This window comes from Malurus melanocephalus, unplaced genomic scaffold (genome assembly GCF_030028575.1).
Source record: "Malurus melanocephalus ecotype Western Australia unplaced genomic scaffold, MMel_1.1 scaffold_99, whole genome shotgun sequence".
Classification (NCBI taxonomy): Eukaryota; Metazoa; Chordata; class Aves; order Passeriformes; family Maluridae; genus Malurus; species Malurus melanocephalus.
In genome coordinates, this window is record NW_026623331.1 from 2,144,874 (window position 1) to 2,158,986 (window position 14,113).

The following is a 14,113-nucleotide window of genomic DNA, read 5'->3' on the forward strand; positions in this document are numbered from 1 at the left end:
TAGCCTATACTCAAAAAAATTCTAAGCCCTTCAATGCCTCTTCAGTTCTTTGTTGTAGCAGAGAAGAACAGGGTGACAAAGGAACAGAATACAATAATTTGTTTGTACAGTATTTTATTCTACAATTTTAACAGGTCAGAGACTGCAGGGTTGACTGAAAAAGCTTAAATCTGAAGACCTCATTTAGGCAAATACTCATTAATTTTATAAGTGCAGTTTCGCCAAGTGAAATAGATCAATATTTTTTGCCACTAGAAATGCTTGTTTTCCTTGCATTTCATGCCTTTTATTTATATTGCTAAGTAACATATGTTGCACATGTTGATGCATACACTTTTTTTGTTGCAGTAGGTTCTTGCTCTGTACCAAAATATCATTAATATTCTTGAAAAGTGTTCGGAGTGAGGTCTGCAAATTGCTTTTATTTCTAAAGGAAATGAAAAATGAAAATTGATTCACCCCCTTTCTCAATTTCTATTCCCTCTCCTTTGCTATTACCATGCTTGCAGTGCACAACAAACACACGAGTGAGATAGTGAGTATCACACCTCAGTAACTGATTTATGGACATTTTAGAATTGGAGATCCCATTATATCAGTTCAGACTAAGTTAAGATTAAGCAAATTTTTTTGCTGATAGTGTTGAAGATGCACAAATTCTGTCTCTGCTGGGAAGGACCAGAAATCATCTCTCTGGGGCAGAATCAGCCAAMCCATACTGCAGCCTTAGGGAAGCCCAGGGCAGGGAATGGCACTCCTTTAATAAACTACTTGTGAGTGTTTCTAATTCTGTCTGCTTTGCCTCTGCTTGTGAATGACAATCACCAGAATTTGTCAACATGCTGGAAGTGTAATCATTAAATTTTAATTTGTCTAGATATAATGTGTTCTCTGTTCTMTATGTGTAGTGTATTTAACTTTGGATCAAGCCTAGTGAGGAAGCTTTTTGTAATTGTGTATATAATTTTGTGAACGTACAGCTCCAATATTTGCTATAAAATTTATTTGATCTCATAGGAATTTTTCTCATGACAGAATCATATTTAGGAGAAACTTTTCTCATTTTTTCTTTTTTTGTAACAAACAAAATATAAAAATGTCAGCATGCCTGCATATAGCATCCAGAYGCTTTATATGCAGTTTAGAAGTTTACTAACTTTGTGATGAATACTAGCATGTGGGATTTCAACGTGCAGACACGAAGTGCTTGATTGTAATTAGGTGGGAGCCTGGCAAATTGGCTTTGGGAAGGTAGTTAAGGAATAATTGTCTGTGTCTGGACAGGATTGTTCCTGGTTACACACTATACTGTTGCCTTACAGCTGATGCAAGGCTTTTTTTTTAAATGTGGGACAATTATTAGTTTTATTAATAGTGCTCTTGAGTCCCAAATATGCAAGGTGCCACACAAACATGTATGAGAACAAAGTCTTTGTCCAAAGTGAACTATAATCAACATAAACTACAAAAAAAAAAATGCCTATTATTAAAAAGGTTAAATTTTCCCAAGTGGCAGTTCTGATTTACTAGTGGGTTGGTTCTGATGATCAGGAATATGTCACTTATATATTTAAACATGCCATGCTATAAGGACAATATTGCTTGTTTTGATGTTGAAATACCAAAGACCCATCCACCATTATAGAGTCTACTTGAAAAGTGTTGTCATTCTAGCACTGAAGAAGGGTAGGCATCAATTTTCTCACAGATTTTTCTTTTGTTTTTTTTTTTCTTGCCTTTCAGAGTGCAAATTCACCTGCGCCAGTGGTAAATGCTTGTATCTTGGTTCACTGATTTGTAACCAACAGAATGACTGTGGGGATAACAGTGATGAAGAGAACTGCCTGCTTGTAACAGAGCATCCACCCCCAGGCATCTTTAGCTGTGAGTATTGGCTCCTTGTGTGCATCCTTGTATGTATGTATGTCAGATATGTCTGTTTACCTCAAAATCAATCTCTTTGGAAACTTGGTCTGCAGTATGATATCAAGGGAGTACGAGACAGACAAAGCAAATACTATTTTTCTCTGAACTGGTGGGGATTTGTGACACATTTTTCTCAGGTTTCTAAGCATGGAAATTTGTAGTTACTCCAAGGCAGTTTGTGCTACAGACATTGAGGTTATAATCATATGGATCATATGTGGTCTCTGAGAAAGCGTAATTAAATAATTTGTTTCCCAAGATTCTACAAAATATGCTACGCGCTCTGTCTGTGTAACAGTCTTTATATGCTATTAAGAATATTAAGAAAGTTATAAACTTTCTGTTCATCATTCCTGTTAACTTTATCGATGCTGAGACCAGCATCATTTGGTAGGTCACTGACCTTTGTAGGTATATATTTAAAATAGCTCTAGCTGCTATTCTTTATGCATAAATATTGCACACACAGTGCCAGAGTTCATCACTAGAATTGCTTTTTTAGTTCTTTGCCCTCAGTGATGTAGACTGAAATCAAACTTTGCTTTTGCTTTTGTTTGTTCTGCAGTAATTTATTTTTAAACCACAATTCAGCTTTATGGATGGGGATAAATTTTCCAATTATGTTTCTGATATACCAGTATAATAGAAGCRATGTTATTTTACTTCTGCTTTCCAAATGGTTTTGTTCTGCCCATACTGACATCCCTCAGTATTATTTTTCACTTCTGGTTGTGACTATGTCATAGGGATATCTGTTTTGGTATGCTGTTAGTAGTAATAGGAARAATGAGCAACATGTATCTGTAGTTTCTCTCATTAATGCATGGGGCTATAAGCAGGACAGAATCAGTGTGGTGGATTCATAAAAGAAGTCAGGTGTTGGATATACACCTGTCCTCCTCTACCCTCTAAGTGAACATGTTCCTAAATGGTATACTCTGAATAATTTAAATATTGTATTTGTGTTACTTTGTAGTGATTTCAGTGGCTTTGAAATAATATGAATCTGCATATTCTTTTAGAGTATTTAATTTTATATTTGTTTTAATTTATTTGGTTTTGAGTGGAACTCTCTCCAAAGTCCCAGGACAAGACACAGGCTTTGGTGATGGGTCCAAATCATGTCATGTCATGTCATGTCATGTCATGTCATGTCATGTCATGTCATGTCATGTTTGCCCATAACCATGGCTTTTGAATTATAAAAAAGTTACACTTTATTATTTATTTATACAAAACTTACAAGCATACCTTTAAAATTCAAATAGAGCAATTTTTGTTGATTGGGATACTATACAGCTCTTCAATTAAAACCAGCCAGCACAATTGTTTGTCCAAAAGTGGAAATGGAAACCACAGTGGTAGCAGATGGAGGGAAGAGTTTTGGTGAACGTGCAGCAGCTGTGACATTGCAGGTGGTGGCCCTACACAGCTCCAGTGCAGTGTGGCACTCTGTGAATTCCTAGGTGGAGCTCCTAGGTGGAATCCCAAACCCTTCTTCATCCTGAGGTCTGGCAGCCAGGGCRCTGGTGGTTTTTCAGAACGTCTCTGCTGGTGGCAATCATATGGTAATCAAGCCTCGTGTTGGCACCTTCTCTTCAAAAGGCCTTTGGACTCTAGAAATTGTTACTTGCTTGATCCAGTATCTGCACACTTCCTGATCTTCCCCTAAATCACATCTGTCCCCTGGGGTGTTGCTGTAGGTCACGAAGACAGGCCTGCCTGGTCAGATAGCAAGTCATGTCCCTTGCCTCCAGCCACATAAAGTTTATCCAGAGCAAAATGGATATAAAGTTTATCAAACTGAGCAAAATGTTTCTCTGAAAAACCTTCAGCAGCAGGTTCCCTACTGCTTTCATGGGAATTGCAGTTGCTGTGTTTCACGATCCTGYCTCTGGAAAGTCGTGCAAGTTAACAGCATTTTTACCTTTCAATGGACTTGGGAGAAAAATAGTAACTTCCTCTTCAAATCAGCCTTTTACAGCTGTGAGGGCTGTTACCACCCATCTGTGGGTGTTAAAAACAACCCAACAAACAAAACAGAAGTTCTCAAGTTTGTTCARATGAATTGTGTTTCCTTAAAGCTGTTACAGTGGTTAATTTTCTCTGACTGCTTATAAAGATGGTGTCCAATAGTCCTGCTACTCGAGATCTCCCAAGTGCTGAGGGAAAAGGAATAATTACATAAACAATCTTATTAAATCCTTCAAGAACTGTATTTGCTGGTTTTGCAACAGTGTTGGAAATGAGCAGTTTGTAGAGGAAATACTGGATGCATTCCTAGGAACATTTAGAAGTGTTTAACTTTTTGCTCACCTTGTGGCAGAGAAAGCAGTTCATTATTTGTTGCATTTGGGGATATTGACRATGACTGTATTTTTTCATTGCAATAGGGACTGTGTGACAAGTGCTGTAAAATAGAGGGACTTAGGTTTTAAATTAAAAAAAAAAACAAATCCCAGTGGAACAGAATACTAATGGTGAAACAAAGAGAAAAAAAATATATCAAAGCCAAACAGAAAAATAATCCAACCATAAACAGTATTTAAATTATATTTGTCATAATAGTCATATTAGACTATTATGTGGTAGAAATCAGTGCCAATTGGTAATRGGAAACAGCATTATTATGGACATGTCAGTTGGTTGTGTTGGCTTATCCCAGCTTTGAAAAAATGTTTTAGAATACTTGCTGAAGTGAGGTCCCCAGGCCTTAGAGGGATGACACATTGAATTAAGAAATGTGTGCATGCTTTTGCTCAATGATTTTAATGGGGATCCCTACCAGAATACACCAGAGTGTATGCTCTTGAAATGTCCCAGCTGAGCAGGCTGCCTTTCAACACAGAAGTGCATACATTCATTGCCCTCTAATTAGTAACAAGACAGTAATGCAGCTCAATAAGAATAAAATGAGTATTAAAAAAACAAACAAACAAAAAAAAAAACTTGAGGAACCTTAAACCAGTGTTTAAGTTTCCTGGTCAGTGTTACACATCAGCTCTGTTCTTGCATCTTCTTGCTTGTGTGCAGTTCTTGACTGGGAAGGAAGCTGTTGAAAGGAGCCACTTACTAGTTTGTGCTGGTCTGCATCCAAGCAGCGTGTCCTGTTTCTCTGGGACTGCCCTTGCCTTTACCGACAGCACATTGTCACTAATAGTATGCCTTTCCCTCTGCTGTTTGTTCAAAGAATCCCTTTCTCATGCTGTATTTAAACCTTCTGTCCTGCTGTGATGGAAAAAAMATTCATTTAACTTCAGACTTACACACAGACTGTCCTCAAACAATGTCTAAGTAAATAAATTTTTATATGAAAGTTTTGATTTAGTTTATTTAAGCAGTATGTGCCATGTTAGTGGTAGACCATACTTCCCGGCTGCTGAAGCATTTCTCATTTGTGTTCTTGCCAGCAGCCAAATCCAGAATGTCTTGTTAGAGCTTCTTGTTCAGTTCAATTAAGTTGCATGGGCAATGGCATAGGAAGGTATTTTTTGTGGGTGGCCTGCTCCCTGGATCTTGTGATTATAGAAGATGTTATCTTTCTGTGTTGGAGGACTTCAAATCTCGCAGATCTGGTGTTCCTCTCTCCTTGCCATTTCTACATGGCTCCATTGTGGTAACTGTTAATTCAGTCTTTTAAATCATAGAATGGTTTATGGGGCTGGAAGGGACCCTAAAGATCATCTAGTTCCAACCCCACTGCCATGGGCAGGGACACCTGCTGGAAGAGATTCTTTAAAGCCCCATCCACCCTGGCCTTGAACACTCCTAGGGATGAGGCACCCACAATTTCTCTGGACAGATTGTTCCAGTGCCTCACCACTCACGGTAAAGGATTTCTTCCTTATACCTAATCTAAACYTATACTCACTCTTTCAGGCCATTCCCCCTTGTCCTGTCACTACCTGCCCTTGTAAAAATGTTGCTACTGAACTCAATGTCGCACGTGTTTAAAGGAAAACAAAATGCGTATCAYTGCAGCCCTTTGGTTGTATTAATTTTCCTTTGCTGACTTACAGGTAAGGCTGCCTTATGCTGCTGCGTGGGCAATTTACTCTGTATAGCACAAAGAAACTGGAGGGCAGCTGGGAAAATCCAAGGTGTGTTAAGAGTGTGATTTTAGATGACACAAGCTGCAGTCCAGCATGTTGATCAAAATGCACGCTAAGGCATTTCAGCTGAACATGTTAAGCTAGCAGCGTGCTTGGTTTACACTGGGATGCAGGTTTGGTGATGCATGTTGCAACACACCTCCCCTCCTCACTGAGGACACCCCAATTGCACCTCTCTCCTGCCCCAGGCCGCCTTGTGCATAGCCCATGTCAGCTTTTAGCAGGGCTACTTGTTTTTGTTTTCATCAGCTGTAAAGACTTATTGATTGAGATAATGGAGATGACTGTTCTTTTAAGACTACTTGGAGGTCAAGGGTGTATTGAGCAGCACAAAGCCTTGATAGGAAAAATGAGGCAAAGAGTAGGATTTTAAACATTGCAGACTTGGCCTTGGCAGCAGCTTGCCACCCCATGTGACCTGCAGAATTTGGACTCCAAAGAACTGAAACAATGTGCCTGCCTCTAGAAGGACACAGTTCATTTGTTTGAGCATTTCCCTTTGTTTCACAACAAACGATCAGCCTGCCTTGTCCTCCTAAAAGTAAATTAGATTTCAAAATGGGAAGCAGAGTCTGTTGTCTGCAGACTGCAGTGTCCAAGTCATGTCTCATCGAGAAGAGTTGCRGTGGTGGAGATTTCAGGATTTTTAATTGTTTGGTGGAAAGCAGTACAGGTAGTTATCTTTGCTGTGATCTGTATGGTTTTGTGGGCATATCAAACACAAATATTGACATACGTGAGAATTTACAGAAGAATAAAATAAGTGAGAACAAATCCTTCTTGTCATGTGCAAATTATATCTACATCAAATTTCAAGTTGTCAGCATTGATGGAGGTGATGTGTCATGGCTGTTTTGGCATAGAAGAGTTTGCTGTGGGAGTTCATTTTCCTCTGCAAGGTAAAAAAACCCAAACAAATCAAATATATAGCTCTCCCTTTCACCACCCCCACCTACTGCTGTCAGCTCTGAGCTTTGTAGGGATCTGCAGGGGGTTGGAGAATGATTCTGTTTTAAAAACAAAAAGCTCAATCAAAGGAAAATATTTTGTTTAAAGAGACCTTTGGCATCCCCCTCTGACTGTGACACCGAATTTGTGCAGATAAAAACAACCGCTTAGATTTACATTTTGATTGTGCTGCTGCTTTCATGTGTGCCGGGCTGTCCCACTTCAGGTGAAATTTATCCATTTCTTTAAATATTTAGCAGTCTAGCGTTGATGTTAATGAAAGTCTGGCACTGCTATTTTGAGCATTGCAACAATGATAGTAATTTTCAGTGTCAGATTACTGCTTCTCGGAGGAAAAGGGAGATGGGAGGAGGGAAGAGCACGGGAAAAAAAAAATTGTTTCGGCTCTAATAGAGTTTGTCATCAGCCTGGCTGTGCCAGACAGATGGATCATGAATACTGTCTAGACGCTCTCTGCCTGAGTGGAGCTGTGGTCTCTAAGGACAAGCAGTGAGACGCCGGCTTAAGTGACTGGGGAAAGTCAGGACGTGCTCCCCTCTCACCAGATAGCGATCCGGGCTGATCCTGCCCGCCGGTGCTGGGGCCGGTCAATAGCGAGCTCAGCTGAAACTTGGCTATTATGGGGCTTTAGGGGGGAAAGGAGAGGGATGCTGTTACGACAGTATTGATTTCAGCTGCATCTGCCCGGGGACTGCGGGGTGATTTAGCTGCGAGTATAGATCTCGGGAGGGGGTGGATTGGGACAGTCATCATCTGGCCATAAAGCACATGCATAAAACTGCGCGGCCACCTGTATTTATCAATTGCTTTAGTCACAGTATATGCTGGAAAATGCTTACTTTCTTGCTTATGTTTTCTTTATTTTGCCCACTTGTGGGGAAGGATTAATCTGTTTCCCTACCCGGGGCTCGCTGTGTCCCCGGCTGTTAAGATGTGGTTACGTGAGGCTGCCTTTGGAAAGGAGAAGCTGTGGTAACCAGGTGAGACCCATAGCCTAGGGCAGATCTTGTGCTATTTAGTGATCTCTCATGCTGTTACTTGTCCCTTCTCTGTCACTAAGCACAATTAATGAYAAGGAAATTTCTAATGTAGACTGAGCGATGAGTATTTGACCAGTGGAATTTTAACAGAAACTCAATTTGATACATATGCTAATTTATTAAAAAAACAAGAGGTTCTCTGGAATTCAGATTACAAAATAAACCTGGATAGCACTCTGGATTTTAGTTCTGTCTATATGTAACTAAACACTAGATAGCTATTTTTATTTAGAAAAYCCGATTGGTTGTCAGCCTATAGTGCTGTCTTGTTTCTTGAAGTGCTATAATCAGGTTCTGTGCTTTGTTTTGAAATTATTTCATCATTGCATATTTTTAAAGAACATTATGGAATGTAATTAATATGGTCTCAAAAAGAAGCAAAACATTAAAGTGACTTTTGTGTATTTTCTTCTTAAAATTTTGCATGTATTTTTAAAAACACTTTATTCCCTGGGTTTTAACAAATGAAATAGAATCCTGGTTCCATGAATGCTGTAACAAAACTGCAGTGGAATTCAGTACAGCTAGAGTTTACCTGTTCTTCATTTGGAGCTTACACTATGAGTGACTTGGACAAGCCAGAAAACAGCCATGAAATGTGCTGGTACAAAATTAGGTATTTGCATCTGCTTACAAACAGGGCTGAATTTGGCTCCTGGTAAGGAGTTTCTGTTTCACAAAGTTTGCAGCTGAATATTAATCATATATTCATTGCTAATGAGAAAAGAAAGAAAAACTCACAATACTGTGCAGATGAAAATGTGGGAATCTCAGTAGCTCTGAAATGCTATTTTATTCATTCTCAAAGTCAGTTGTATCACATTTAATGAAGATCTAGGAAAAAACATTCTTTAGAACTACTTGTGTTTGCTCTTCATACACATTTCATTCACCCTTCCTTCAATTCCTGTTGACTTTATCCAATACTAAACATTTCTTCTGAGTATGATTATGCTGGGTAATCCTTGTGCTTTCTCCCRTTTCCTTTTTTGACTACTGATTCCTTACAAATGCAGAAGGGAATTTTAAGTCTTTAAAGAGTAYTGTGTATTAAAATCTTCATTCAAAGACTGATTTTTATGTATGTTAGAAAGTGATTAAGCTTCAGGTTGGAAATCTCAGAGCAGTTGTGCCAGGCATGATGGGACTTTGTGTCTTACGGATATACTTGGCTCTGCAAGACACCAGCACTCCTCCTGGACCACTGTGAGGCTGGGAAATAACCTCCACAGACTCTGAGGGCACCTTTTTTACACACTGATTCTCCACCAGAAGTGCAGGGTAGCATAAACATTTCATCAAAGCAGGCGTAAAACTCAAGTATGAAAACCACAGTGCAGTCTCATACCACAGGCACAATGGACAGAAGAAGAGAATAAACTGTGAGAATTATTTTCAGTCATTATTTCACATACACCTAGTARGTGCTTGAACACAACATCAGAAATCATGTAGAGTATAACTGAGCAAATTTGATAYTTTTAATTTAGTAAGCATTGTCCATTGCTGTCCTTCCTAGCTACATTTTCATTTGCAGGGGTCACCCTGTACTGTGCAGTAGACACTGCCTAGCTAAATCTCTCTAAGTTTTAGATGCAGTTCTGAAATCCTGCTGTGTGAATTTTACAGCCACAGCTTTGCCCACCATTCATTCAATTCACATTGGTTATTGCTGGTAAATACTCATTAGGAGGAGCACTGCATTTGTACTGTGTTTGCACTTGGCTACTGTAAGCCTGGAGGGAGCACTGGGAACTATTTTTACTGTACAGCATTGGAAGCTGTTTAGGTGCTTAGGCACTATAAAGATAACTTATATTTTCATATAATTTAATGTGTTTTGTGAGGGTTTAATAAAAAATAATGTTGTAAAAAAACCCTCACAAGAAAGGGACATAAAGTCAGACTAGATCAGCTTCCTTCCCTAAGAATGCTGCAGACTGTGGTGTTTGATTGCTTTTCATTCTGCAGGTATTTATCTAACCATTTATCTGCAGAAACTCTTCATCTCCCTGATGAAATGAACCACCTTATTTTTCCTTGAGCAGGTTCATCTTCTCCTTCCGCTTTAAAGTAACAGCTGAGCYGAAGGTGAATTGGGAGTTTGCTCATAAGTTCTGGTATGAATRCATGCACACTGAAATTTTTCTGTCTGAAGTTTCTACCTGGATTAACATCGTGCTCATGCTCGGAAAAATCCATGCTTTTCACAGATCTCTACAGTGGTCTGCATTGTGAGTGAAATTATGTTTTTCCATGTCTTAWAGTGGTTAACCAAAGCATGTTGCTTTGGTCATTGGTATGTTGCTGYTTTTCTCAGACTGGAAAGCCTGTGAAACCTTTATGTTCTACAGAGTTTTGCAAGTGCTTGGCATAAGSCACTGTTGCCTCTTGTGGTTGCTCCCTCACTTGTCCCTGTGCAAGTGTTTGTGCAGGCACACAGGAGTTGGGCTGGAAACTGGTCTGGTTCTGATGAACTCTGAGAAACTTCCACTGTGTTTTTTGGCTGGTGTTGTGTCTGTGAGTCTGTTCTCAGCTCAACTGTGCAAACTCTTGCGCCTGCACAAAAGCAGAGGGGAGCTACAAGTGGCTTTGTTCAGTGATGGTTTAAGTTTAAGGTTTCTGTGCCTTAGTTTCTGCCCCTCTTAAGTGTATGCTAAAAGACCTTTCCCCAAATACAAAAGCATTTGGAAATTAAGAACTAACAGTTGTTTTCCCCCAATTCTGAAAATCTCATTATCTGTCACTTTTTGTAACAGAAAAATGAAACAGCAGAGTCAAGCATCTGATGGGTCTTTTGGGCTTGGGTTCTTTGGAATTAACCCAGGTTAGGGCAATGTAATATACCATTTTGATAACCAAGTCCAGTTTGGCTTAAGTCATGGTGTTTTATTGGAATAATGTTAGCTAGTTAAATTTGTACATAAGAACATCTCTCCTGGGTCAGATCAAAGGCCCAGCTGGCCCAGCTAGCCCAGTATCGAATCTAGCACTAACCAGTTGCAGATGCTAAGTGTAAGAGTAAAAGCAAATTATAAAGAGATAAACAGTTCTGCTTTTCCCAGTAAACCTGGTTCCTCRGAGGAATGCTGCACTGCTCTACATGAGAAGCATGGGATTTATGTCCCCTGGAGAGAATTTAGCATTTAGAAAGGGCAGGAATTGGGGTAAAGAGAAAACGCCTCATTTCAGAAGTGTGAGAATGAGTGAAGATCCACCAACCCTTCACTAACCAGTAGATGTGTGGGCACTGTTGGCTTCTTCTATATGCAGCACAAACTTTTCATGTTAAGGCATTCTGAATGTAGGACACAAGCTAGGAGGTGCTGAATTCATGTCAGTTGGAAAGACTTYTTGCCTGTGTCTTTTCACTTACCTYGTGTGGAACAGGGTTTTTTATTTTCTCTAAGTTTACTGTTTATTTGGAGTGATGTTGGGGTTTTTTTAAGTCAGGATTTATGGACTGTGTGACAGCTTTATATTTAATGGTGAACCAGGTTCATCTTGTAGGCTCAAATTTGTCTCGGCTGTTTAAGAAAACAAATGCACTCACAGAGCCTAGTGCATGTAGAAAACACAGTTGTCACCTGTGACTGTGTAGCACACAGGCATCAGATCTCCTGGGAGGAGGCGGGTTTCTTACAGCAGACTTGTCTCATTTTTGTTTTATATACRTGCATGTTGTATGCAAACCTAAGGAGTGAATGCAGACTGGCTAGAGTTAAGAAAAATATCAGCAACATAGAAATATCTATACTCAGCTTCTATGAAAACAAAAATTGGGATTTCTATCTTTGTTTGAAAACAGCTGTTCTTCTAATTACAGGTTAACASTTGAAGTCAAGTCTAAACCAGATTCTACTTAGACCATGAATGAGGCAGTGGAACCAATTCTTTATACTGGGTTACTGTTAGGAGCTAACACAGGAYAGATCAGGACAGTGAGTTGTTAAATTAATTGCATTTTGTGTGTGTTGGATGATTTTTCTAACTTAACAATGCAGTCTGAGGGGCTGGAGATGTATGGAACGCAGCATTATCCAACCATCCATGATAAGATCACAGGTCTACTTGTCTTTCYAGCTCTATTGCTACACTGAGAGCTTCTTCCTTCCTTCTCAGTTTTCTCCTTCTTCTTTCCTTCGGTTCAGTATCACTGTGTGATGGCTTCATGAAAACAAGACACGTGAAGSATCTGGGGGGTGTAGAGGTAATAGTGACGCTCTGTGTGACTGCTGAGTCTGACACCTAGTAGCACCTTGATGGAAATAGAAAGCTGTGATCACAGTATTAAAATATGCTAACAAGCTGAAGGAGCTAATGGGCTTAATTTTTACAGTGCAGATGTTCATGCAGCACATGTGCTGAATGCAGTAACAAATGTGTGGGGGCTGATGGTGATGTTATTGTGTTCTTGGCGGCACAGTCCTCCAAAACAATCTTCCTTTCTTTGATATTTTGCTAAGATTTAGAATGTTCTTTTTCATGGTCTAAGATAACATGCATAAACAAATTGGTATGGCTAAGGCTGGTTGGGCTAGGGCCTCTTTATTCAAATAGGGGGTTCTGTGAGAATTGGTGCACCCCCATGTTTGGTGATGGGGATTGGTGTTTCAGCTCCACATCTCCTCCTAAATTTCAGATAGTTTTGATTTGTTTGTTTCAAAACTGAGCTCATCTGGTCAGAAGAAACCATTTTCTTTGAGARACTGTAGAGCCACAGTCTGATATGAAGCTCAGCTCCCTGTCTTTTCCMGAGAAGAGTCAGGAGTCTCCTGCAGAACAGTCACAGTGGCCTGTATTCCACTCCAGTGCCTCAGCCTCACCACCCACCTCATGGCATTTCACATGTTCACGATCTTCATGTTCAGTGCTTTGCAACTAATGCTGAGAATGGTACTGCTATCTTSTGGAACCTTTCAGCTCTTTCAGTAGGAAATGATCTTGACCTATTTCCAGCAAATTCAGATATTCCTGAAGAAATTACCTTTTGTACCAGGCAAAGATTTTCTAGACATTGATGGGGATCWTTATGTTGCAAACTTCTTTTTTGTTTTAATTACCAGCAGGACAGGTGCATGTGGCTTTTGTTTGTAACAAGCTGCAGCTCTCTCTGTGAACGCCTGTCAGTTTTGATGGCCATTACGATTCAGATGATCAGGCAACTGGCACCGAGTATTTGGGGCTGGTGGTGCTRCTCCAGCAAATGCATTTGCTGTGCTACAGAACACAGGTTTCAAACCATGTCCTATTTTGAAGAGCATCTTAGATAATGTATAATGGAAATAAATTTCACTGACTTTAGAAAAGTAAAGGAAGGACTGAAATGATATGAGGAATGGAAGACTTGACAATTAGTGAGTGGGTCTCACCTGCAGTTCCAAGTTTGCTTGACATCTCTGCCACCAATTTCCTGTGCAATCCTGATGAAATAATTCTTTGTTTTCTTTCTTAATTTCTTTGTTTTAAAAATGGAGATGGTGATGTTCATCTMCTTTGTAGAAGTAATAAAAGAGGATAAAACCTTTATGCGGTTGAAAAACATGCAAAGGGATGTTAAACTGTAATAATCTCAGAAAATGGGCATTAGGTACTGGAAAAAATGTGATTAGATGACAGTTAAAAAAAGATTGAAAATGTGTTCTCTGTGTTGTACATTGACACTTACTCCCCAATATTCATACATGTACCTTTAATTTTTCATATGTATGTCAACAAAGAAATGGATATGCTGGATAGTTTCTAAGGAGGTACATAAAAATGGGTACATAATTTACATTAAAACCTGCCTAGAGACAAAAGAAGGGAGTTTCATCAGTCAACTGTAATCCCACAATTGAAGCAGAATATTCTAAAACGTGATGAACATAATGCAATATAGTGATGTTTGATGGTGTGTTAGTGAAGTTTGAAAAAGTACTTCAGAAGGATTTAATCAAATGAGGTCAGCAGTCAGCAGAATGATGGATGAAATTTAATCTTGATTAATGCAAGTAATTCATGCTGGAGGGCAAAGTATTAATACATTTTATTAGGTCCTAATTAATTGTGYAATTTAAGGAAAGG

General features: G+C 39.3%; 1 protein-coding gene across 4 annotated transcripts in view; it reads left to right on the top strand.

Moving 5' to 3' along the window:
- The window catches only part of LDLRAD4 (low density lipoprotein receptor class A domain containing 4), a 228,239-nt gene that overhangs the window by 88,709 nt on the left and 125,417 nt on the right, over positions 1–14,113 (top strand). For all 4 annotated transcript variants that reach the window (XM_057368963.1, XM_057368960.1, XM_057368961.1 and 1 more), the window contains one exon: positions 1,744–1,884. In XM_057368963.1, the coding sequence (XP_057224946.1) occupies positions 1,744–1,884 (141 nt within the window). The remainder of the gene's footprint in view (positions 1–1,743; positions 1,885–14,113) is intronic.